We start from the raw sequence: 25,035 nt of genomic DNA, 5'->3' as shown, positions 1-25,035 counted from the left end.
GTTAAAAACATAATTTCAGTCTGACCTCTGAGTTTCGGAGCTTTTGTTGGCTTTTTCCACCCCCAGATGGTTTTTGTGTGTGATTTTAAAATAGTCTTCTTCTCTTGGTTGAAGCTAGCTGATGCGTCCACTTCTCATTCGAGGATTGTTGTGTTTTATTAATGCTGTTATTATTCCATTACTGTCATTGTGCTCTTTTATAGCAAATAGCTTAATTTAGTTGAGATACACAGATGCTGGGAGTTTGGGTTAAATCTTCAGCACTTGGTATGCTGGGCACTGAGCAGATATTCCGTAAGCACTTTGGTATAAACCTTTCACTTAAAAACAAATTGGCTGCTGGGGCAGTGCTGGGTGGCAAAAGTTTGGGAGAGGGGAGAAGGGGTGAGAGAGTACTTATTTAGCACCATAAGGAGGACCTCATAGTTAAGTGTGACTATAGGTGCTAAGGAATAAAGCTCCCATGGAGGATTTCTCCCCCAAGATGGGCTGTGATGGATCCCTCTTCCCTACCAGTGCTGCAGGACCTGGGGAACTGCACCCTCAGCATTTCTGGGTTGCTTTGAGTTGTGGTGTAGGGGCAGAATGTGCTGTAGTTTCTGCAGCTGAAGCTGCCTGGCTCCTTGGGGAGGTGGAGACTGGGCATGGTGCCACCCTGGAGTGGAAGATACAGTACCAGTGAAACCCAGTGAATCTGTACAGGGCCAGGAGTTGGACTTGATGATCCTTGTGGGTCTCTTCCAACTTGGCATATTCTGCGATTCTGGTTGGAGAAAAACATGGCTGCTGGAAACCTGTACTGTTCTGCAAGTAGTTCTAAGAGCAGAGGAGAGGAGTTGAGAAATAGCATTGGTGCCCAGATGACTTAGGGGCCAAGGGTCCTGCTGTTAGAAATTATTTGGGTGCTTAAGCCTCCTGGGAAGCTGGTGCAATCCAGGCTCTGAAGTACCTTAGCTTTTGAAATTTTACCACTTACTGTTGACAGATGTTCATCTGAAATGGATGCTTCTTGCTCAGTGCCTCTGGGCGTTCATTAATACTAGTGATAACAATTTCAGATTGTCTCCTACACCTCTCTCCCTGCCTCCATCCCTTAAAAATTACAAAGGTAATGCTTGTTAGTGTCATGTTATTTGTGTACTTAACTCTTACTGCCTCAGTAAAACCTGCTGATTTTGATGCTATCAGTGCCAAAAGTACTTCATGTGGGACAGGGAAAGCCAAGAAGAGAGTAAAGTAAAATGGAGCAGGCATGTGCAGCACAAGTTGAGGTGGTGTTGATGGCGGTGTTGGCTCAAGTTGTCCTCTCCACCTGGCCATGGCAGGGAGGGTGACATGTCCCTGCCAGGTGGCCCTTTGGGGAGCAGCCCTGTGCCTTCCCCTTCTACCACCCATAGCTCTAGGACACCCCAGTCATCACGAGGAGGGCTCTTCCCATCTCTTGAGCCCCTCAGGCAGCCTCTTTGGGGTGCAGCTATCAAAGGCTTGCTTCCCCCCTTTTTCCTGTGGCCAAGCGAGGGTAGCAGCTCCCTGTGGTGGGGGACAGGTCATGAAGAAGAAGCACGCTGCCCCGCACTGCCCATCCCCAGTGCACAGTCCTGACAGCTTGGGGGTCCGTGGGGATTTGTTGAGTTCATTTTTTCTCCCTGCTCTGAGGCGGCCTTGTGGCTTTATCTGGCTTTCGAGGCGAGCGGGTAGCTAACGACATGCACGGAGCATCCTCTGCGGAGGAGGCCCAGCACCCGGTTCTGCTGGAGGTCTGCTTTACCACTTATGAGAAACGAGTTAACCTCTCTTTGATCTCAGTTCACGGCTAACCCTTTAACAAAGTCCGGGATGTGCAAGGAAATCAATACTCAAGGCATTGAATTTAACACCAGCCATCAACTCAAGCGTAACACACACACTGACTGACTCCGATTACAAGGAGCGGGCTGGTTTGAAGCTTGTTTGCCAGCTCTCTGGGGTGGTGCGGGGCAGCAGCAGGGAGGGCAGGCGTGCTTGCATGGCTTGCTGTCGCTCAGGGAGGGAGTAAGAGGGACTTGGTGCGCTCTGCCATGTCCTCCTGATCAGCTCTGCCTTCTGGTGCCCCTTGTCTCTCTCCTTACGCCTCTGATTTGCAACCCTGGCAGCTGTTCCCTGACACAGGAGCAGAGAGCTTGGATGCCGTGCGTGATCACTGAATGCTTGTTTGTGTACAAACGTAATTGCACTTTTCTGGTGAGGAGTGACAGGACCCAAGGCAGGGCAGGTTCTGCTGAGACAGACAAAAAAAAGATACTGCAAGTTAAAAATCTGAAAAATAAAATGCTGCAGGCGGAAAAGGTTGAGTGTCTGGTCAAGGAGGCAGCTATGTCATTTCTCCAGCTCAGGTTGTCCCCACGGAGATCTAATTAGATTAGTGAAGAGCTAATTGGGACACCTTGTTCCATACCAGCAGCTCACTCTTTGCTAGCACACTGGCAGGAAGCAGTGGGCAGACTGCCTGGCACGGCTCCACATCTGGGAAAGCCAGGTGATCCACAGCCAAGTACTTTCTGGACAGCCCATGGACTTCCTCATCACATCTCAGCCCTCCAGCCCTCAGCTGCAGACCAACTCTTCTCTGTGGGCATTTGTTCTCACTTTCTCTTTTTGTTTCCACCAGCCACAGGCAGAGCCAAGACAGCACACATAGGTTAAGGCTGGGTTCACAGGGCAGCTGAAGGATGCTGAGGGCGTGCCATGAGTGTTCCATGACCCCACAGCTCTGTCCTTGCACTGTGGCTGCATGGGGACCATCCTGCTACTACTCTTTTGGGCATACACTCCTGACCTGTTCCTTAGGTCTCGTACTATCAGCAGGCAGCAACTAGACAAATCCTAATGGTGTTTCCCAGGTGCACTGGCAGGGAAGAGCCAGCCAAGCCACAGAATCTGGGCCTCAGCAGTGACAAGCAATGATGGCTCCTTCCACGGGGGGCAGGGTCCAGGAGCATCCATGTGTCTGGGTGTCACAGCCCTCCCCAGCGCCTTACTACAGGCAGAATTTTAGACATGGTTAAAAACCATAAGCACAGAGTGTCCCAGCTTGTCTGGTAAGGAGACCTTGCTTGGCTGGCTGCAAGAAAGGGTGGTCATTCCCTGTGTCCTTGCAGGAACCCAACCTGGCTGGTGGTTGGTGAACCTGATAGCACTAAAGAGCCTTGGAGGTGCCTTTTGCTGCCTTGGGAGATGTGAGTTGAGGCCTTGGGGGCCCATTTCTGTCAACTGTGTCATGATCTCCTCTGTCACATTCTCAGTGCTGTAACACAGTGCTGGTACCCCCTTTCCAGGCCAGGTAGCCAGTCCTGCCCCTAACTCCTGCCTGGCCATAGCTGCTGTGGTTCATCCCCCCCATGCCTCCTTCAATAATCTCTCTTCATGACCTTGACACATCCTCCTCTCAGGTCCCTTTATTCTCTGCTTTCCTGACCTCTCTCCAAATTGATTCTCTCATGGTGTACTGTCCAACCCCTTAGACCATCTCCTTCAGTTTGTTCTTCCACTGAAATCAGGGAGCCTCAATTTTGCTGCTGCTGCCCCAACAGTCTCTGCTCTCTGGGCTGCATGCATTGCCTGCTTGCCTGGTGTTTGCATCCATCACAGCTCTTAGAGGCGCCTCCGCTTTAGCCTCCTTAGTCTTAACCCTGACCTGAGTCAACAATCATGGGGAAGAGCTGCTGCTTAGATGATCCAGTGTAAACTCTGCCTTTGATTAGACAGGTATCATCCCTAGGCACTGGCGCAGCAGCACCTTGTTAGCTTTCCTTGGTGTTCCCTCAGTGCAGCCATGAGAGCCTCCAACACGGGCAGGGGACGTGGCTGCTGCCCTCATAATCTTTATTGATCTTTTCCCTGATGCCTTGTGCATTGTATTCTCTTTCTTTTTTACTGCTCTTCCAGCTGCCTCTCCTCTGAGTGGCTTTGCATCTTCTGGGAGTGCAGAGAAACTCTGTTTTATTCGATTCTTGCAGTAGCACTCAGAGGCCCCGACAGCTCTGTTAGATTGATGCTGTGCCAAATACAAAAGGTTGGGTTTTGCTCCTGAGAGTCTGATGTCTGAGAGGAGGAGGAGGAGGTAAGAAGAAGCAGAGCCTGTATCTCCTTGCCCCTCTGGTCTGTTGTATATGGGCCAGTTTCTCTGCAGTGTGCCAGAGGTGAGTTTTAGAGAAGGTCATGTATCTGTCCCGAGAAGGCGTGGTGAACATGAGAATGGAAGGGGTTGTAGTATGTGCTCTGAGGGAGACGTGTGATAAGACATGCAGACAGGTGCATAGAAGTGGTAAGAAGATCCTGCAGGATCACTCTCTGATTTCTTTCCCACTCCCTGGGGCCTGGGTTTTAGGAACACATTATGAAACTGAGATGTGAACCTGCTGGTCATCCAGCACCCCTCCCTTGCTGCCACCCTGCAAGCAACCTTGGCAATGATAGGTAGTGAAAACCAGAAGGTTGAATTGCCTTGTGTGGCACCTGCAGCATGAATGGATGTGCAATTGTACATCACCTTCCCTGTGCTTTTCTCTTGGTAACCTGTCCGTGGGTCTCTACCCTCCTTGGCCCCATCTTCCCCGTCTGGCATGTTTGTGCACAGCAGCTGAACCATCACCAGAGATGTCCCTGCCAAAAGTGTCCGGAGCACCAGATGCTGAAACATGCTGTGCGTGGTGCAAAGGAGCAGTGTGTCTGCTCTGGACAAATGGCTTTGTTTTGCACTGGAGAAACTGGAGTCAAAATGTCACAGCAGTGTTTTGCACAGGAATAGATTGTTCCTTTCCAAAGGGCAACAGTTCTGTCACTGGGTTTTACTTTGTGGTTCCGAAGCAGAACTGTTCCCACACAGTGAAACAAGACAATATTTTGGCTTTTCCATCCTGGTTTAGGATGAAAGGCAATGTCAGTGGGGTCTTTCAGTGGGGTGGACGCCGTTTCCCAGCCCGTTACAGCAAGAGCACGCTCCCTGCCAGGAGGCAAGGATGAGTCCCAGGGATGTGCTGCTTCTGCTTTCAGCACGTTTGATCCAGCCCAGCTCTTTCAAGGTGTGTGGAAATGAGCTACAATCTCATCATTCCTGCAGAGGCTTCTCAGAGGAGATAGCAGAAGGGTCACAGCGCCTCTGGAAATCTCCCTTCAGGTGATGTGCCGTCGCATTTCACAGCAGACAGACAGAATAACCTTTAGGGCATGGTAAGAGGCAGCGTTTTGAACTCTGAGCTGGGGAGCTCGGGAGCTCATTTCTCTGACACATCATCTGTGTCCCTGCCAGTTCCTGCATCCCCCTGAAATACCTTTGTCCTAATCCATCACTTCCTTAGCTGGAATTTGAAAAAAAAAAAGCTGGGGAGTTGGTCGCTCGCGTGCTGGCCACACAAAAACCAGTCTCCGCTTCAGGAATGCACCCAGACCCTCTGCCTTGAGCACTTTTGCCTTAATTTGAGTCACTCTCAGCCTATGTGGAGGTGGGGGGCTGCCCCACCAAGCCTGCTCCCGGCAGCAAAACAGCTCCCTACCCTCTCTCGCCTTTCCCTGCATTGCAGCCCTCATATATTGCATTTTTCCCCCGGATTTATCTGCCACGGTCATGGGGAGACGAGCAGGCTGGAGCCAGGTGAGCTGGGGCATTTGCAGGCTGGCACAGGCTGCCCTTACAAACCAGAGGCTGTGCAGCACTGGGAGGAAATAGCTGGCTCTCCCTCCTCCCCTCTCTGGAGTAAATAATGGTACTTTTTATTTAGCTATTATTTCCCAGTGGCAGATATCTCCTTGGCTGTCTGTTTAACTATCTTTATCTCACCCTCCTCCTCTGTTTGATATAGTTATAGATAAACAGATAGCTACCTTATTAAATAACATGTTTTAAGAGACCGGTGGTATGGTTAACATAATGCAGCAGCTGTTGATTTGTCTTTCACTGTTGGTTTGTTTTTTTTTTTTTCTTAAGGAAATGCTTTAAATAAGGGATACTTCATCTATTAAAAAAAAATACACTTGTAGCAGCTGCTAAGCCCATCCATAAGCCTGCTTTACGTTGTATTTGTGATGGGACTGACAGTGCATGGAGGAGCCTGATTATACACAATTCCATTTTAGCAAGCCCTGCGATGTAATTTCACAGGGCGATCAGTGTTTGAATGTAATAGCAGCCTGTGCTAAGGTGTCAGAATATTAAAGGCGCTAATGGAAAAGCTCCCTGGTACACAAGGGGGACAGCATTACAGGAGACGTCGCAGATGGCTGGGCACTAAACTAATGGGGCAGGATCCAAGAAGGGAAAAAAAACCTAGAGAAGGGAGAGCTCACGGGAGCACGGGCACCTGCTTCCCTCTCACACGGAAATTAAACAGCGAGCGAGGGAGAGGCGAGCGCGTGTGTGTGTAAAGATAGAAACTGGGGGGGGGGGGGGGGGGAAACCCCCCTTTGGAGGGGGGCTGTGGTTTTGAGAGGGGGCCGGGAGGGGGGGGTGGGGGGGGGGGGGGGGGGGGGGGGGGGGGGGGGGGGGGGGGGGGGGGGGGGGGGGGGAATACCCCCTTTGGAAGGGCTTGATGGTTTTGACAGTGAGCCTGGCGCTGGCTTTGCTTGGGAAGGGCTTGGGGTTAGAGTAAAAGGGTGTGTATTTGAGGGACTGTGGTGCATGTCTGAGCATCACAGCCATCATTTGTGGCTCTGGAAAGAGGAGGGGTGGTGGAGAGGTGCTGTTATCCACCCTCTTGTAATATGGCAAAACTGCAGCTCTCTTTGGTGGTTGTTCATCTGCAGCTAAATCCAAGGAGGGCAAGTCATATCCACCTTGCTGCTGTCCTGACAGCTCGGCTCTGCAGCAAGGGCACATCTGCTGGGACCCTGTCATGCTGATTTCTGTCCTCATTATACAGAGGCTGATGGTGTGTTTGATTACGGGGCAGTGCCAACATTTGTCTGTTTCCAGAACTATTGAAGGCATCTTCTCCTTGCCCCTGAACCCCCAGTTTCCCCAAGAGCAGCCAGACTTGGACTGATCCGGTTCCTGTATGGAGAGGCTGTGATGAATCATCCATGAAGTGTGTTTGTGGGTTTTCCTTCATATCATACCCAGCTTCCTGCTCTGATGGTCACAAAGCTGTAATGGAGAAAGGCTTAGCACTGCTTTCCTGCTTGAATTGGTTGGGGTGGTCGGGGGATAGCACTGCAGAACGTGAGCCCACCCTTCCAGAGCGAGAGGGTAAATCAGCCATGTGTAGGTACTCCCTGGAAGCTGTCTGCCATGTCGTCATGTGCCTCTGCCTTCCAGGCACTAATCAGGAGCTGCTTGTGTACCTTAGCATGGGGAGCCAAGATACACTGGGAGCTGATTGCATACATCAGCATAACCCAGCTGGGGTCTGTCACCCTGCAGTGCAGCCAGGAATGCCAGGACACCATGAGAAGGAAGCCTGCCCACTTGTCCCAGACAGGGAAAGGCACTGGGTATGTGTCCTCCAGACCCTTGTATCTGCAGCAGCCCCTGTGTTCCTGCCACACTGCTCTGCTCCCGAGCCCAGACCTCCTGGTCCTGCAAGCAGCTCCCATCCTTGAGCTGCTTTCTTGGTGGTTTATGGCTCTGCTTGTCCCCTCTCCTGGGCCAGCGCTGACTTGTACATGCTCCATCTCTGTTTCCCAGCCCTTCAGGGACCCAGACCTGTAGCTTTGTTTCTCTTGTGACCAAACCCAGGGCTTTGACTCAGGTCTCCACAGCATTAACCTAGTGTGTAGCCAGCTGCAGAGCACACAGCAGTCAAGAACATTTTATCCAGGATAATCCGTAGCCTGGGAGCAAGGCAGAGACTGTTCTTGTTCAAACACAGGGAAATGTGAAGCCTAAACCGCTTGGCACTTTGACACCCTGGAGTCAGGCACATCAGTATGTGTCCCTTGCAGCCTAAGCCAGGGCACATGCTAATCCCATGCAGTGGAAGGGCCACCTCTCCACTGCCTGACAGGGCTGCAGCATCCAAATGCACCCTGGAGAGGGGATGTTGGTGGCTGCCAGGGTCTGTCCTTTCCCTCCTGAAGTTCAGAGGAGTTTTGGCAGTGAATCTGTATAGCTGTGGCTGTGTTGAGGTATTGCCAAACACAGGCAGACTAAGGCTGCTCAGACGTGTGTCTGGGTGGGAGTGGCCCAGGCATTAGATCACTCTGTGCCTCAGTTTCCCTTTTGCAGAGGTCCAGTGAAGGGAGCTCTGATGGCGTGGGCTAGTTGTTTTAATAAGGAGAAAGCATATACAGTTATACTCATCCACTGCATCTTGTTTGACATCTTAATGCCTTCCCTTAAGCTTGACCTGTCGTCCTCTCATCGTCTGGGGGCACCTTACTTCTGTAAAGCATTTGCCAAAAGTGGGCAGAGCCAGGCAGCTCCTGTGTGCCCAGTGCTCACTTTTCTGGAAATAGACCATTTATCTTTTTATTTGTTTAATTTACTCCCTAATGTGAGGCATAAAGATGTTGCTGTTCTAACAAGCAGCTTTGCAAGTGGACTGAAGTGGACACCAGCTGGGTTTGCTAAAGGCTCCCTTCATCCAGGACACGGGGAGAAGCTGGCTGTGTGGCATTGTTCTCTGAAAAGCTTTCGAGTGCCATTGTTTGAAGAGGGCAGAGCACCAGGCAAGGCCCTAGCACCTTTTCAGCAACATGGGAGGATTTTGTCCAGGTCTCATCCTCCCAGTGGCAGGGATATCCAATTTTTCCCTACTTCCACCCAAGTGGGGCCAAAGCCATGTGTGATGTCCCCTCGTTCAGTGTGTCAGCTGCTCACTTTCCCCTGCAGCTCTCAGAGAGTTCGTGCTCTGTAGAGGGACTGTTCCCTGGGAAAGGGCACTGGACACTTCTTCCCCATGGTCCTCTCATGTCCAAACCCCATCCAAACCACCTCCTGCAGTGGCACTGCAGATATATTTGGCAGAGGACAAACAGCCTTCTTTCTTATTGCCCCCACCCATTAATGATAAGCAGAGATGTTTAATCCAAGGCTTCACAGGTGCCATACCAGGCAAAAGTTGTTTTTGTGCACCCAATACCACTCGTGAGTGTTTGGGGAGCTCGGTGCACTGAGACAAACTAATTAAACCTGAGTGGTGTTAATGTGGTACCTGGTCATTCTGGAGGTCCCTCTTGCTGCTGCATTTGTAAAAATTAAATGCCTCTTATTAGTGGTGCAGCAGAGATCTGTAATACGCGTGGACAGAAAGGCAGGGATGGATGGAGTTGGTGTCAGGGCAGCAATTGCTTATCATGCCTTATCTGGGAATATGAAACTGTATTGCATGACATCCAGAGGCAGGCTGAATAGATATGCCAATTCATCTCGAGCCCGGGCTTTGACAAGCTAGACTGCCCTTGTTGAAAGGCATCAGTCAAACAAGAGCTGCTGGCTGCTTTTCCCTTTCTTATACTTTCTCTCGCTCCCGCGCTCCCTCTCCCTCTCTCGCCACCTCCCCTCCCTCCGCCTTTTTTTTCTAAGCTTTTTCCACACAAAATTGAAAAGCTTTGGAAATAATAATAATAAAAGCCCCCCAAACTAATACCGTTTTAAGTACACCCCCCCTCCCTCCCCAAATGGGATTGATAAGGAACCCCAGTGTATGAAGGCATGTTTAGATAACATTGAGAATATTATAGCGAGTGAGAGAAAGTAGGGGGAAAAGCTTCCTGCCGCGTCTAAGCCGGGAAAGGCGACGGCACCCTGGCTAATACGAGTGTTTAATATTTGATGTGTTGGGATAAAGCAGGATCACCTTCGAATTGAATTGAGTGTCAGAATGAGAATCTATTACTGAAATTCTTGTGTGATTTGACAGCAAAGCAGACGATGTTATTCTTCACTAGTTACCGCAATCTTCTCCCCTACATCACTTAAATATTTTTTTCTTTGCTTGAGTAAACACACATTATCCTTTTTTTTTCCACCTCCCTTTCCTTTTTTCTCTCTCTCTTTTATACTTATTTTTTATTTATTTTTTTCTTAAATCAAACCTGCCTTTCACAGGGCTGATGGAGTAGATTGTTATTTCTTTATTTGTCCTATTAAATGGAATTCCTGATCATTTAATCCTGCTTTTGTAAGTGATTTAAAAATACTTGAAAAGCTGTGAATGTGGCAGCACTTCTGACTAAACTGCTTAAAAGGGACACGTTACACCTGGGTTTATCTCCTGCCTCCTGACAGCCAGCGAGGGTAGCAGGCTCCAGTGCTGCCAAAGCCATCCCAGGCTCCATGCCTCCATCCTGCTGGGTGAGCTTTCCTCCGTGCCTTCCCTGCAACAGAGGAGCTCTGCTGTTGTCAGCTGGGGCTTGGCAAGCTACTTATTCATTACCTGCCTCTTCTTTAATTGCATTCAGCCCTGTCCAGGAGTCTTGCCACTATATGACTTCGTGGTGGGGTCAGCCCCTCAGTGGTGTTACATTTATGTCCTGCTGGTAAATCTGCATGGCAAGAAATCCCAACAAGAAATGTCCATTTCCCATCCCTGGAGTGGCATGCAATTAAAACAGGATGTCAGGGGAATGCCCCGGAGCTTCCAGTGTCCTGGGTGCTATTCAGGGATGGTCTCCAAGATACTCCCAGCCCCAAAACCTTACATTCACTAAAAACATTTCAAGCTGTGTTTAAAAGTTCACTTAGTCATAGCCATGACCTCTTTTTTTCTTCCCACCGTATGAGGAAATATAAAACTTTGACACCTCATTGTGGCAGCAGCAGGATGAGAGGAATTAAAGGCAAATGCTTATTTTGGGCGGACACAGCGCGCAGTTGACGTGACAAGAGGAGGAAGATGCTTTTGCTGTTCCAAAGACATTTTCTCCACTGTGAAAATGTCAGGGGGTTCAGCTTTGGTCAGCAGGCAGCTGTGCCCAGCCTGATACTGGGGTAGCACAGCTGGCACCTGCTGCTTGCCCAGGCCAAGGGCAGCTGGGAGATGTCACAGCCACTTTCTGTCTGGTTAAACCTATGTTTTTCTCAGGTGTCTTTTTGAAATTCTGAATGGAAACTTTGAGCAAAAAACACTTCTTCTCTTATTCCTTACTACCCACCCTTTAGCAACTTCTCAAACTGCTGAGCCCCTTTGCTCCTGGGAGAATTTTTTCTGAAGGAAATATTTTCTCCCTGCCTGAAAGTGTCTGTATTAATATTAAAATTACAATTAGCAGATGAAACATATAAAACCTCTTGGTAGGACCTGTAAAATAGAATGACAGACTTGCCCTGCTGGTCAGGGTAGGAGGAGAGACTGTGCTGGTCCTGGCAGTTTTTGCTGCCATGGTTTGTGAACATGCTCATGCCATTGCAAAGCACAAAGCCACGCTTCCCTCCTGCCCTTCAGCTAAAGCACCCAGGGCCATGCAATGCCTGCAGCTCCAGTGGAGGGCAGAGGGGCCAGGGGCCAGCCAGCAGGTCACAGCATCGACAGACACGTGCAGAAAGGACGGGACTGGCTCTCTTGGCATTGACGCATTGCCCTGACAGAGCTCCAGCAGCTCCACGAGGACCAGCCCTGTCTCTTCCTGTGCATGCAAGAAGGATTTGTGGGGCTCCTCATGTAAGTGAGCATCCTGACCTCTGCACAGGTGACCTGTTTGCATGGTGTAGGATGTTAAATTTTGCCTTAATGTGCCTGCCGAACACCAGTTTTTGTGAAGTGTGCCGGGCACTTCCCCATAAATAAATGATGGAGCATTATTCAGTCCACTTAGATCAATACATCAGCTTGACAAGTTCCAGTTCCTGGAATTTTCTGACGCCCTGGAACATCTTCTCTGCAACTGTGCTGCTTATAATCCATGGTGTGCAGCTCAAACAAACTCCAGGGAGCAGCACATCAGGAGCCAACCGTGTTGGTGCTGCCGCCTTGCCAGCCCCGGCATTCCCTGGGATAGGTGCACTGGGATTGCAGCAAGGGCAGGCAGGCCAAACTCAGTGCCAGACTGCACAAATCCTGTGCTCCATGGGGCTACCCAGCCCCACAGTCATGTGCTCCATGTGCTCCTGCCCCAGCACAGAGGGGACCCCAGCGGTGCCAGAAATAAGCCACAGAGCTCTTGTTTCAGGCCCTTTGCAAACTGAGGCAGATGCATTACGGCCACCAGGAGGGTTTGTGGCCTGGTGCAATGGGAGAGGATGGTCTCAGACCCTTTTTTGCTCTATTATAAATACAGCCTCAGATGCTATGATTCTACACACACATCATCTCCATGCCCCAGGCTGCTGTACCCCGTGTTTTATCCCCACTTCTGGTTTTTGGATTTTCTGCAGGATATGTGAGGTACAGGTTACCTAAGGACCTACCTCCCCATACCAGCACTTTTAACAAGGTGTGGATTATCTCTGGTGCTGGCTCTATGCATGGAAACACAGTATGTTACTAATCTCCTGCTGCTGTTAGCTCACATTTATCACAGGAGTATCTGCTTACCTTTGATTCGAGATCCCTCCATCAGGGACCCAGGGCAGTATTTGTCTGTGAACTGCTGCGTATGCCTATGGGATTGTATAAGTAAATAAATATAATTAATAATCATCTGACTTCAGAGCAGCATTGGCAGGGAGGTAAATGTAACCTTCATAGAATTACAAACAAAATCAAGAGAAAAAGGAAAACCTTTCTAGGAGCTTGTATGAATGAAGTAATTGTATCCAAGCTGCTTGGAAATTATTCTGCCAGTGTTGTTTGGGTGGCTTTTGGGAGATCAGAAGCATTGAGTTTCTCTCTAAATCAGGATTCTGGCCAAAAACATTTAAAAAATAGCTTTTTTAAAAGATGTCTGCGTTTTCTATCAATTAAAATGCAGATAAAAATAAAAAGCCTCAGGGTCCTCACCCTGCTTCAGCATCTGACCTATAAGGGAGCAACCCAGTCCCTGCAACACCAGGACTGAACTGGAGGAAGGGGCAAAATAGTGCAGTTTCCTCTCAGAAAGGGTTTCATGGTATTTTTTTTGGCTTGCGAGTGAACCAGGGGTGTCTCAGACTTTTTCACAGTTTGCCATAGGGATAAATGCTGAAGGGACAGGGGTCTGTGCCAGTGCCAGCAGCTGTGTGGGGCTGGTGGTGTCCCAGTGGCTGCAGTGAGCCCGTGGCCGTGGCCACCCCTGTGGGCTGGGGACCCCGGCGTCGGGGAGCCACCGACGCTTTCTGCCTCGCTTTAACAGTCAGAAGAAGAACTTTCCTGTTTAAAGATTAAACGTTGTCTTTAAATATTAAACAGCAAAGCTCCTCTCTCTTGATTGTGTGGCTGCTGCCGGCAGGCGGCTCGGAATTGCCACTTTTAATTAAAAAACTTTATTTTCCAGCGCAGCCTGGCAATGGCTCCTCCTCCCGGCCGGTGCTGGCTGGCTGACCTCTTCCCCGCCTGGCCTTCATCCCTTCATCATCACTGCCTGCACTTCCCTCTGCCTGCAGCAGTGACGGTCCCTGCCAGCCCCAGAGTGTGAGCAGCCTTGTCTGGGACTGATCAATGCCCCTGGCACTTCCTTCCAAAACCCCAGGAAAAACAATTAAAACCCGATCGATCCTGCAGGCAGCTTTGAATATGCATAAGTGCACACTTGACCTTCAGTGGTCAGGCCAACTTCCACCCTGGCTGCTTAGCTAGTTTGCTCAGGTATTGTGGCTGTTCCGAATGACCTTGATCAGGAAAGCAGAGCGCTGTGCAGAGATGGGCCTGGTGCTGATCCAGGGGCCAGGGCACGTGCTGCCAGCTCCCTGCTGATGCTGCTACTGCTGCAGAGCCAGGGGAGACAGGCCAGGATTGGCACCCAGCTGCCAGGAGCTTTCCAGAGCTGTCCCCATGGCTTTCCAGAGATCCTGCCAGCCTCCCGCTGTGCTCCCTCAGTTGCTCCTGGCCAGGGTCCAAGGGATACGTCTGGGCTGGGAAGGCAGCCTGTGATATGGTAGCTCCCTGTACAGGGAAACCCCTAGTCTTTCCCCATCCGGGGACATTCCTTCCCCAGGGATGGCCCCCAATGCTGTCATCATGCTGGTGCTGAGTGTGAGAACCTTCCTGTGCTGTGCCTGGGTTTGCATTGTGGAATGGAGCCCAGGAGAGGGAGCCATGTGTGGAACCACTTCCACCATCATCCAGGGTCACCAGTGGATGGGTGGCAGGGTCCCATCCTGCACCTCTGGCTCCCCCCCACCGTGGCTGGCCAGCCTGCATCCCGCCCATGGCAGTGAACATGCCAGAGTGTATTTGTCGAAGGCAAAAGAAACCTCCCCGTTGTGTACACAAAGTGTAATTTCAGTGAATTATGCATAGACTTAATTAGGAGTTTTAATTGCTAATCATCTCCCAACAGGATTAGCAATGCTGTCTATTAATTATCTGTGGAGCCCTCTGTTTTGCTAAGGCAGGAGGAACAAAGCAGCGTGAATGGTTACGTGGGCCACTAATAAATTAACTCCCCCAAGCCCTGTGGCTCTCAGGGAGGCTGCCGGCAGCCGGGGCTGTTCAGGGGCTGGACCTGCCCGTGCTGGGCAGAGCAGCAGGTAGCAGGGAAGAGGGGATGGCAGGAGGTTCCAGTGGTAGGCTGGTGGCTGGTGGGCTGGTGGGGGGCACTGCTCAGCTCTACTCGCCCAGTTTCCTGCTGCAGAGTATCTCCATGGCGTTTGCAGCCTGCAGAGGGTGTCGGCAATGCCCCGCCACACTGTGGCTGCAGTTAGCGATGATCCCCCCTGCAGAAGGGAGATAGGGGCTGCTGGATTGACCTGATCTCATCTGGGGACAATGGCCCTCACGGCAGCAGAGATAGTGCCAGCGTGAGCGACGCTAAGCCCACGCACCCTTCTTACTGCTCACAATGCGTTGCTGAGCTTAATTCCTCAAGATGAAGAAGATATGTGGCTGTCAGGCTGTAATTACAGCTGTGCGTGTCACACAGAGGCCTGGCTGCTTTTATGTTTGCATTGTCCAGTGGGTTTTTGTGCTGCTCAGGCTCCCAGCTGCCTTGCTTGTGCTGGAAACCCTGCCAGGGGAGGCAGTGGGGGTGGAGCAGGCTCCCTCTGGCCAGGCTGCAGGCTCTGTTCAGTGGGGTAAGCAGTGCTGTCTCCCAGTGGGATTTCACCCAGTGATGGAGAGCCCTGAAGCAACTGGGGTCTGGGGGTGGAAAGGAGAGAGAGCCTGGAGGGCTGTGCTTTCTGGAGGGAGGGGAAGCGGCTTGCTGGCCAGGCCAGCCTTGGCATGGGTGCCCCTTTCCAAACCCCCTGACTCCTGCTGATGACCCCATCTTTAGTAAGGCAGGAATGGGGAGATGTTATTGGAGCAACCAAGGGACATGGGTGATGAGCTCACAGCCCCTGGCTTGCCGCAGCACAGCAAAGGTAGCCTTGAGTGATGCAAACCCCTCCCTCTTGGGGGTTGTCAGCTGTACAGGACAACACCAGAGGTTCTGGACACCTCTTCTCTGAGGAGCACCACGTGGGCCGGGGCCGGGTGAGGGTACTTTGTGCACACAACTCCAGGAGAGCTGCTGTGAGGGTGGTGTGTGGGTCTGCACTGAATATGGTGAACGCAGACCTACACTAGCCCCGGGAGCGGCCAGACTTGGGCAAACACAAATCATGCCTGCCCATGGGCTGTGCTGTCTGACACTCTGCTTCTCTCTTCCAGGCGTACAGCTTTGCCATGGGGAGTTGGCCAAAGAACGGGCTCTTAGACATGAACAAAGGACTGAACCTACAGCACATAGGGAGGCCTCACAGCGGGATAGGTGAGTGTTGCTGCCCTGTGCCTTTCCCATCCCCACAGCTGCTGCTCCGGGTGCGCGGAACGTGCCTCAGCTCCAAGACCTTGTCCAGTCTGGGGTGCTAAGAGCCAGCCAAAGGACTGCAAGGTCTCCAGCTGGTAAAAGGGATGCAGATGTGTCAGGGCAGGATGGGCACACGGATGACCTCCCTGTCCCTGGCATATCCCAATGTGCCAAACATACCTGCAGGTCCCTCTAGGGAGCTGCTTCCCTCCTTGACTGCTCTAGCAGTGCTTGGGTTGGGGTTGGATGTGGGGCAGCACCAGGTGCCTGGAGCACAGGGCAAGGGTCCCCAGGCTGGGTGGGATGCTCTTCCTGTTGGACCAGCCCTCGAGTTGCTCTGGATGCTGTGATCGTCCTTGGGAAGGAGGCTCTGCCAGGCAGCACAGCCTTGGGAGCTGGCTGGAAACACTGCAGAGTGAAGATGCGTGGTCCCAGCTGGAGAACTGAATCATCGTCCCGTTTGCTCACATGTGTGATGAGTTTCATGGTCCCGCAGCCTGCTCCAAGATAAACAACTGATAAACAGTGCTTCAAGATGAACAGTGGTAGAGTTCGGTGTATGCCCCAACTCCTCTGCACCAGGGATCAAAGTGATATGAGGGAGACCTCACCCAGGACACTGAGACCATATATCTGCCTGCTGCTTAGCCCTGGGGATGCAGAGCTGGGACAGCAGCAGACTGTGGTACGGGCAGGAGCTCAGATTTACTGGGCTGTAGACAGGGCTGTGAGTCAGGGCTGCATCACTCTTGCCTGTCTTGTTTCTCTGCGGGGCAGTGGATCACCTCTTGGAGACCAGTGGTCAGGTGTTCCCTCTGCCTCCCAGCTCTTCATCCTCAGTGACATTTGAGCATTAAAGTTTGCAAGGAGGTAAGATTTACTTGGAAAAGTCACTGGCTACCTGGGCCTTGAAGAGGCTGTTTAATATTGTTTCAAGACTCTAACCATTAAACTCTCTAATCAATCCAAGTTAAGGAGATGAATTATTTAAAGCTCACCAGCTTTTAATTAGCAAGCTCCTTTTGAACTATGGATCTGGTTGCATTATTGACAGAGGTAGCATTAAAATTTGCTTCCTTGCCTGAGAGCAGATTTGCCTTGCTTGTGTGCCATGTTGGGAGATCGCGGGGAGGGAGCAGGGACTGCAGGAGTTGTGTGTGCTTATCCTGCTCTGGGGGCTTAGGCTTTTCCTAGGGTCTCCCGGGGGATGCAGAGTTGGTTTCTGCTTCATTGTTCCTCATATTATTTATGTCATGAGCTCTCTATTGCTGTCATCCCTTACTCCAACAAAGCATCCACATCTTTAGAGTATCATCTGTCTGCCGTTGGTTTCTGCTCGTGTTTATCTCAGTGCTGTTGTCTTGCACAGGTGTGACTCCTCTGCCCGACGGAGTTCAGAGAGGTGCTGTTCATGTCCCTCCCCATTCCAGTCCTTTAGGAGGGTTTTGCTTCTTCATTTCTGCCAAACTCCCTCTGTGGGGGAGCACTCCCAGCTCTCCCCAGTACAGGGTGAACTGTGGGTGAATTGCCCATGGAGAAGCAAGACCCAGAAACCAAGCTCCATTCTTGCAGCACTTCATCCCAGTGGCAAACCTGCCTTTCCCACACTGTTTGGAAAGGGTTTACGTGGGTGCTGTGCAGGATACCAGGCCAGCAGTGTGACAGTCTCCATCTCCCTGGTACTGCCAAGGGTGCACAGCCTTGTGTGTTACAGCCTACTGGCTGCTCTGTTTGAGCTGGCTCCAGAGCAGATCTGTCTGGGATATCTGGGATCCTCTGACTGCCTGCAGAGGTGGCAGCCACTGGCCCTCTCTGCCCAGTGGCTTTACTGCAGGCTGAGCCCTCGGGAGTGAACTGGAGGCTCATTGAATGGCAGCTGGGGAGAAGAACTACTCCTCCTGGCCAGCTTGGGAGCCCCAGGCACAGCCACTGCCTGTGCTGTCATGGCTGTTGGCTTTGGGGCTTGGTAGCCCAGTGTCCTCCTGGGAGAAGGCGAGGGGTGATGCTGATGTCTGGAGACATGCCTTGCCGGGCATTTTTTCAAGGAACAAGCTTCCTGGCTTTCTGGCCACTTTATTTCCCAGCCTGATGGCTTTTCAGGCCCTAGGCATGGATCAGGTGTTGGCCGTAGTGAGAGCCCGAGATGTCCCCAAGCCAAGGCCCAAGGAGGGGCTGCTCACTGCAGAGGCAACCTGTCTTCCTTGGGTCTGGCCTTGCTGCCTTGTCCTGGAGCAAGTGTCAGTCCTCCACAGCCAAGTCTTTCCATGTTGGCCACTAGGACTGGGCCACTGGGAACAGTCATCCCAATTGCTGACGGTTGCCCTGTGCCCTGAGCAGTCCTCACCTCTCTCTTCTTCATGCTCTCAACTGCCCTTGCTTCAAGGGTGGGAGGAGCCATCCATCCCTTTCAGTGCCCAGGGCTGCCCTCCTCTCCCTGACTGTAAGGAGCCTTGCTGCCAACACAGCCCTGCTTCTCAGGCAAATAAATGACCCCTAATCAAAGATTGCTGCACAAGAAGAGGGGGAAGAATGGTGAAACATGCTACCTGCCAGCCTCTCATTGCCCACAGTGAGACAGAAGCTGGCTCTGGTTCTGGGGGTGGTTCCCATGTGGTCTAGAGCCTCCTTTCTCATTGTTCTCAGTCCTGGGGTGCAGCAGGGTTGAGTGACATTGGGGAGCTGAAAGGAGGGCATCTAAGGTGGGTATAACCAGGGTCAGCCTCTGATGTCCGTGGTCCTCGTGGGTCACTGATGTCCAGAAATCTGCAAACCAAAGAGGGTCAAGAAGGGAGCAGCAAGTAGATTTGTTAGCCAGTCTCACCAGTTTCACAAATACCATGCCATGTAAGAGACTGTCTGTGCAGCTCCTTTCCCAGGAGCATGGGAAACCTCTCCAGCATGGGGAGTGGTCCAGGGGGATGCAGACATTCCTGTGAAGCCTCAGCTTGCTTATGCAGGAACGTGCAACAAGGATATTTCCCTTCAAATCTGACAGAAAAATTGCAGTGGATGGCCACTTCTTTTTGCAAACAATTTGCAAGGAATTTTGCTGTCTTACCTGATCGGTTGTGTATTACTTTGTTTTCAAATCACTGTCTTAGCAGATATTGGCTCCAAATCCCTGCACTTGGCATGCTCTGGGACCAGTCCCACTCCGTGCTTCATCTTCTCTCCTCCATCATGTCCAAAATCTGGGGAGTTCAGGGTGCTCGACACCCTGCAGGGCCAAGGCCAGATTCTGGATGGGGACCACCTTTAGCATCTGGTGCATATGGGCAGGAGGGTCTCGTGCTGTAGCACAGTGGAGTGTCCCCACATCCCCTGGGATATACAGCTGCACATGGAGCAAGTTGCTGCACAGAGCTCAGGTTGTAGCTTTCACCCGGTTCGTACTCGTGAGCAAGTGAGCTGCAAATCTTGTTGAGGAGGTAGAAAAGTGATTTGTGTCTCCAAACAGACTAAAGTCTCTCTGCATACCCTGAAAATACAGCTGCCTTGGGGTGGGATGGGTGCACATCTGGTGCCGTTGTGTTCTTGGGAGGGAAAAGGTAAAGGAAGGGGGGAAATGTCAATATTTCAGCTCTCTGAGAAGCACTGGGCAGAATAAGGAGATAGAAAAGTCAGAAAAGTCCTCTTCCTGAGAGTGAGGATGCAGGAATTACCTGAGGGATCAGAAAGGAGCAAAAGGGGCATAAAGCCTATTCTTTCATACCTTTTCTCGGGTTGATATTTCAGCTCAAAGGACTCCTTCTGGGCTGAATGTGACCCTGAGGACCGGAGAGAACATTTTATTGCAACTTCCATATCATTCTCTAACACAGATTAGTTGTGTGTCAGCTGCAGCATGAGCTGTAGAATCTTGGGGTGAGGAACTTGGGTTTGTCTGCTGTTTTCTTGACCCTCAACAAAACGAAGTAGAGTCTTGCCAAGAAGCTACTCAATCTCACATATGTGTGGACATTGCCATTCTTAAAACGTGTGTTTGAGGTGGTGGTTGCCAAAAATGAGCTGCAGCTTGTAATGGGGGTCTTGGCACTCACACACAAAGACCAGCGTTCACAGGCTCCACACCAGTGGAGCTGGGTACTTGTGTTAGGGTCTCTCTACTGATAGTCAGAGACTGATATAGGTCAGAGGGATCAAAATCACAGGTTTTAGTGACAGCAGATCACTTGCATTCAGAAATTGATTTTCTTCTGGTTTTGCCTTTCTTTTTAAGCTGTTTCCCTGAAAAAAGGTCAAGTTTTACTAAACAGCACCTATGAAACCAAGTATAGCTTTCCTTACCACTGCTCAGTTGTTAAATCTGGTTATTCTTTTACTCATCAAATGCTCTATTTTTGCTACTTTTATTTTGATCAATTATGTAACACAGTATGCCTTTAGTCTTAGTTTTTAGGTATTTTTTACATTAGAAAAATGGTGAATCACTATATGCTCTTGAAGAGGTGGTGATTAAATTATTACTCATGATTGCTCTTTTGGATGAAAACTGTAATGCCATGCTAAAGTACCCCAACAGTTTGAATTGATTTTATTAGTAAAATCTCTTTCCCTTGCAAATACACAGTACAGAACAAAAAGTAAATTTCAGAATACTTTCTAGGTTAAAACACCTGGTGCATGAAACCAAAGCAAGAAGTGATCAGTGAGTTGAAGAAGTGTTTCCGGAAACTACCCTTTCAAGACTTTAAAATGAGTACATCTCATCCTCTCCTGCCTTAGTTGGTTGGTTTGTTTGTTTCCCTGATTATGGAAAGATAAAAAGCACACCTTCTTTTTTATTGTCAGTCCTTTATTGTTTCTCAGCCATTAATAAGCCAGTTCTTGAACTGCAAATATACCAGAAACAGGAAAAAGTTTCCAAATCTGCAGAAGTAGCTGCTCCTGCTGGGAAAGTTTGTTTCTCATCTGTCAGCTATGCTTCCATTTGCAGTGCATTGACTGTCTTCAAGACGTGACATTACCCCTTGCTACTGATCTTTTTTGAATCTAATTGAATTTAATTGAGTCTTTAAAGTTTAGGCTTTAGTACACACGTTATTGTGATTTTAGATTTAGTTGTAAATGTCTGGTTTGTTTGGAATTTTTTTTCTTTTTAGGGGAAAGAGGGCAACCAGAGTTCTGTGTGTCTTGCTGAACCTGCAGTACCCATCCCAGGTGACCAGGAGATCTGGTCCCACAGTAACACCTGTTTTGATGCGGTGCCCTCACTGGGCTGTTTTACACCAGCTGGCATAATCCCGTGAGCTGTGAGCCTCTGTGCAGGACTCACCATCTTTCCTGCACCCATGGTTTCCCTGGCTGGGGCTATGCTGTGCTCCATCCATGGGGATCTCTGCTGTGCCAAATGGAAAAGCCCCACCTGCCTGGGCAGGTCAGCAGCCCACACGGTGAGTGACCCAGCAAGCCACCGTGCCTTCCTGGCTCCATCTCTCTCTTTTCATTTACTGATTGGAAATCTCAGAAGGTTAGGATGTGATATTGTTCCTTATCCAGAGCATTAATTAGGCCTCGGAAAGAAGAAGAGGAATTGCGTGTTTTTAACAGTGAGGTTAATGGGATGCTCGCAGAGTAGACAGTTTTAATGAGCTTCAACTCGATGTGCAGTGAGTTTACTCTTTGTGTTAAAAGGGTCACACTGCAGTAGTTTGATGTGGATTGTCTCCTGGCCCCCAGTGTCATAGGTGAGCGTCTGTCAGAGTCCAGTCAGAGCACATTTACTTAGTGACACGATTCTAATTAACTACCTCGAGCTGCCACCGCCGCGGGGAGCCGGGCCAGCGCCTGCCGGGGTGCCTCCTGCCCGGTGGAGCCATCCCTGTCCCCGCCGCTGTGCCCGGCGGCGCTGGGCTGCTCCGGCTGACACCGAGGGAGAGGGCGAGGGCCACGCTTGCCGAGTGAGGTGGCAAGTGACGGGCCACCCGCCGTAATGGGGGCCTTTGCTGTCAGCGCCGGCTCTCCCCCGCGGACCTCGGGGGGGGGGAGCTGATGAGGCTTTGCCTCGCCCTGGGAGGTGCTGGGAGTGTGTGGTCCTGGCAGCTTGTTGGCTTTATTTCAGCCTCCTCTCACTCTTCCCTGTTTTCCTTTCCCCTCTTTGGTTTTCCTGCCTCTCTCAGGGGTGCAACATCTGTGGGATTCTCAGCCACCCTTGGTGCCCACCTGCCTCCTCTGCATCAGGGCAGGAAGAACAAGGAGGTGGACAGCATTTTGTGAAACTCATCTTCATGTTTTTGACCACTTTCCACTGGACAGAAAGAGCCAGGCAGAGCGAGTCCCATCCTCCCTGTCCCTCCCAGGGTATGGGAGAAGCCTTGGAGAACGCTGTACTCTCCCAGAGCAGGCATATCCCGTTCTTTTTCAGCTCTTTGTTTCTCAGTGGAGGTGGCACACAGCTGGTGCCAAGCCTAGGGGGCAGTGCCATTTGCACCACACCATCCTTTTGCCAAGGAATACTGAGAGGGAGAGATGAGCACAGGACTCACTCTTGCAGAGTGGGACACAGGGCTGCCTTGGGGCACTGTCCCACACACAGCAGCCCCAGCCCAAGGCAGAAGGGCAAGGACTCTGAATTAAATAATTAAAAGAGACTTAAGTAAAAATCAACAGAAATGTCACCAAATGAGCAGTGTCATTTTGAATTAGTGCTCGTAAAGGTCAGGCAGATCCAGAACAGGTGGAGCGGCTGCGTGCGGGGTGTCGTGGCCAGGCAGCGTGTCCCAGCCCCCAGGAGGGGTGCAGGGTCTGGCACAGCCACTCTGGGGCATCTGCTGCACCACAGGCATGGGGACAGGGTGGCAGGCAGGTGGCAGAGGGTCCTGCTGCGAGCACTGGGTCCCACATCCATGAGGAGGGGTGGGGAGGGAGGGCCGGCCAGGGTGACCAGTTAGAGGATGAGCAACTGTCAGAGTCCAGTCAGAGCACATTAACGTGGTGACATGATTCTAATTAACTACCGTGAGAGGTGTCACAGCTGGAAAAGCAGTGAGCAGAGACAAGCTTTTAAAAAAAGAAAAAAGCAATGTGACAGTCTTTTTTTCCCCCCCCCTTTCTTTTTTTTTTTTTTCTCTCTTTTTTTTTTTTTTTTTTTTTACTCCTGTATGCTCTCTCCCCTCCATGTGGGAGTGGATCTAAAGATAATTAGGATGTCTGGCTGCCTGGGAACCTGAGCCGGGGCTCTTTTGCTTTCAGTCATTTAAGTTTTCGACATCTCTCTGAAGGGACTTGGTGGCGCAGTGGATTACTGCGCACCAGAGTGACAGAACACTCTTCTAATCGTAAACCCTTTTTAGAAAGGATTCTGCTCTCCCTTTTTCCCCTGGAGCAGCAGGGGGTATGTTCTGATCACTGCAGCTCTGTTCCCATACATGCTACAATGGGAAACTCAAGGTCTTTCAGCTGTTTCCTGCAGTTAACAAAGGAGACACAGAAGAAAGAAAGGAAGGATGATTGAGTGTTTGTGTTGACTGCACTCACCCCTCCGTCCTACCCTGCCAAAAGTTGGTTGAGCGCCCATCCAACCCCACTGCCTGCTGGGGATGTGATGGATTTGTCACACCTTGCCCTTGGCTGAGGGCTCGCCATCCCTGGAGAGCGACCTTTGGAGGGAGTGTGATGGCTGCAGGGACTTCAGCTGCCTGAGAAAAGTCAGGGTGCTGCCATGTGCTCCTCCCAGCCCCTAGGGCAAGCAACAGCAGTGCCTGCTCTCTGGGGATGTGTGGAAGGTATGTGCAAGCCCCTCTCTTCTGGCTGGAAGCAGTTATGTTTGCAGCACCAGTGTTAGACTGAAGATTTAAGAGGGATTTCTGGATTGTTTGCTGTGCTGCAATGCCTGGGAGGTCCAGCTGCAGATTGGAGCAAGCCTGTCTCAAGCCTGAGATCTGGCTGATCCCCAGCAGGACAACACTGCCATCATCCTGGAACTGCCCTCTGATAGGGGGGCTGCTCTGATACCCCCTTCCTCTGGCTTGTGGTTTTAGGGCCAGCAGTGGGGACTGTCTCCATTAGTGAGCTCTGCTGTCCTTCCCACCCTCCCTCCTTAGCCCAACACCTGGCCCAGTTTCTGTCCCCAGTGATAGATGAGAAACCTCTTATATGTATACCACTCTAAACTGGGATCACAGGGAGAGGCAGATGGTTTGTGTTATGTGTGCTCTGTCTTACCAGTCAGCCGGTCCCAAAACCTGTGCAGACCTGAAGTGATCAGTGCTATAGAGACCCTGGAACTGCATTGGACCCATTGCACTGTAAGCTATTTGTCCAGTCCTGAGCCCTTGCAAAATATTCTCCCCAGACACTACTGGAACAACTCTTGCAGTGAGCGAGCCCTGTCCCATGTTGTGCTGGGCAGGTGGAACATCTTCACTAGCACTTGTTCTCCTGCCCCTGTAACAGCAGCTCTTCCCAAGCAGTGAGATGTGTGTTAGGTGAGAAGCCTTGGAAGACCATTAACTTTCTGCAGAGCTTTTTCTGCAAAAAGCAGCAGTGTAAAACACTGAGTGACATTTTGATTTCCCGTAGATTCTTTTGGTGCCTTGGTGTCTCTCTGCGATATGTCCCAGACAAGGCTAAATGGTAGCGTGTCTTCCCTTAGCTGTGAGGAGGAGAAGAATGTTAATGAAGATAAATATTGTGTTAATGAACATAAACATCTCAATTAAGGGCACTGATTGCCGGCCCTGCTCTGCACTGGACACTGGTGGAAGGTATCTTTTAATATCATGCTGTCCTGCAACAGCAGTGTGTCCCCAAATCTGCCCTTACATGCCTCTGTCCTGGGGGATCACAAGGATGCTGCTGTCCCTCTCAGGTTAGCCCTCATCTCTGGAGTTTGGGCATCCATCTGTTCCCATCTCTGTACTCCCTGGAGCGTGTGGGGCTGGTGGCTGTGAGCATCGTGGTCCCTCTCTGCAATGAGGAGAGACTCCTGCCTAAGTTTTACTGAGGATCCGCCTTTAAGGAGAGTGGTGGCAGAGGTACGGAGGGAAGGCTGTGTCAGCAAGGGACACCAGGTTTAAAGCTGCCCCGCTTTGCCTAATGAGAACTGATTGCAAGGTGTAGGAGGGCAGGGGGTACCAGTCAGCCAGAGAGACTCCACTGCAATTTAACAAGTTTTCATTCCCCTGAGTTCCCTGATAAGACCCCCCTCTAAGTCTGTACAGGAATTCATAAGAATAGGATAATTAGGATGTTTCAAAGCTGCGACCCTCAGAGGAGTCCTTGGATTAATCTGTTTTTTCCCTTAAAGACATCTGTAAC

General features: G+C 50.8%; 1 protein-coding gene across 2 annotated transcripts in view; it reads left to right on the top strand.

Moving 5' to 3' along the window:
- The window catches only part of ERI3 (ERI1 exoribonuclease family member 3), a 119,191-nt gene that overhangs the window by 67,735 nt on the left and 26,421 nt on the right, over positions 1–25,035 (top strand). The window contains exons 6-7 of one of the 2 annotated variants that reach the window (XM_027649093.1): positions 15,639–15,738; positions 16,102–16,609. In XM_027649093.1, the coding sequence (XP_027504894.1) occupies positions 15,639–15,738; positions 16,102–16,127 (126 nt within the window). In that variant the 3' untranslated portion in view covers positions 16,128–16,609. Of the gene's footprint in view, positions 1–15,638; positions 15,739–16,101; positions 16,610–25,035 lie in introns of those variants that run through there. The other variant, XM_027649092.1, reaches the window with a different exon arrangement.

Source organism: Corapipo altera, unplaced genomic scaffold (assembly GCF_003945725.1).
Source record: "Corapipo altera isolate COAL_440 unplaced genomic scaffold, ASM394572v1 112, whole genome shotgun sequence".
NCBI classification, from domain to species: Eukaryota; Metazoa; Chordata; class Aves; order Passeriformes; family Pipridae; genus Corapipo; species Corapipo altera.
This window is presented reverse-complemented; position numbering and strand designations above follow the sequence as displayed.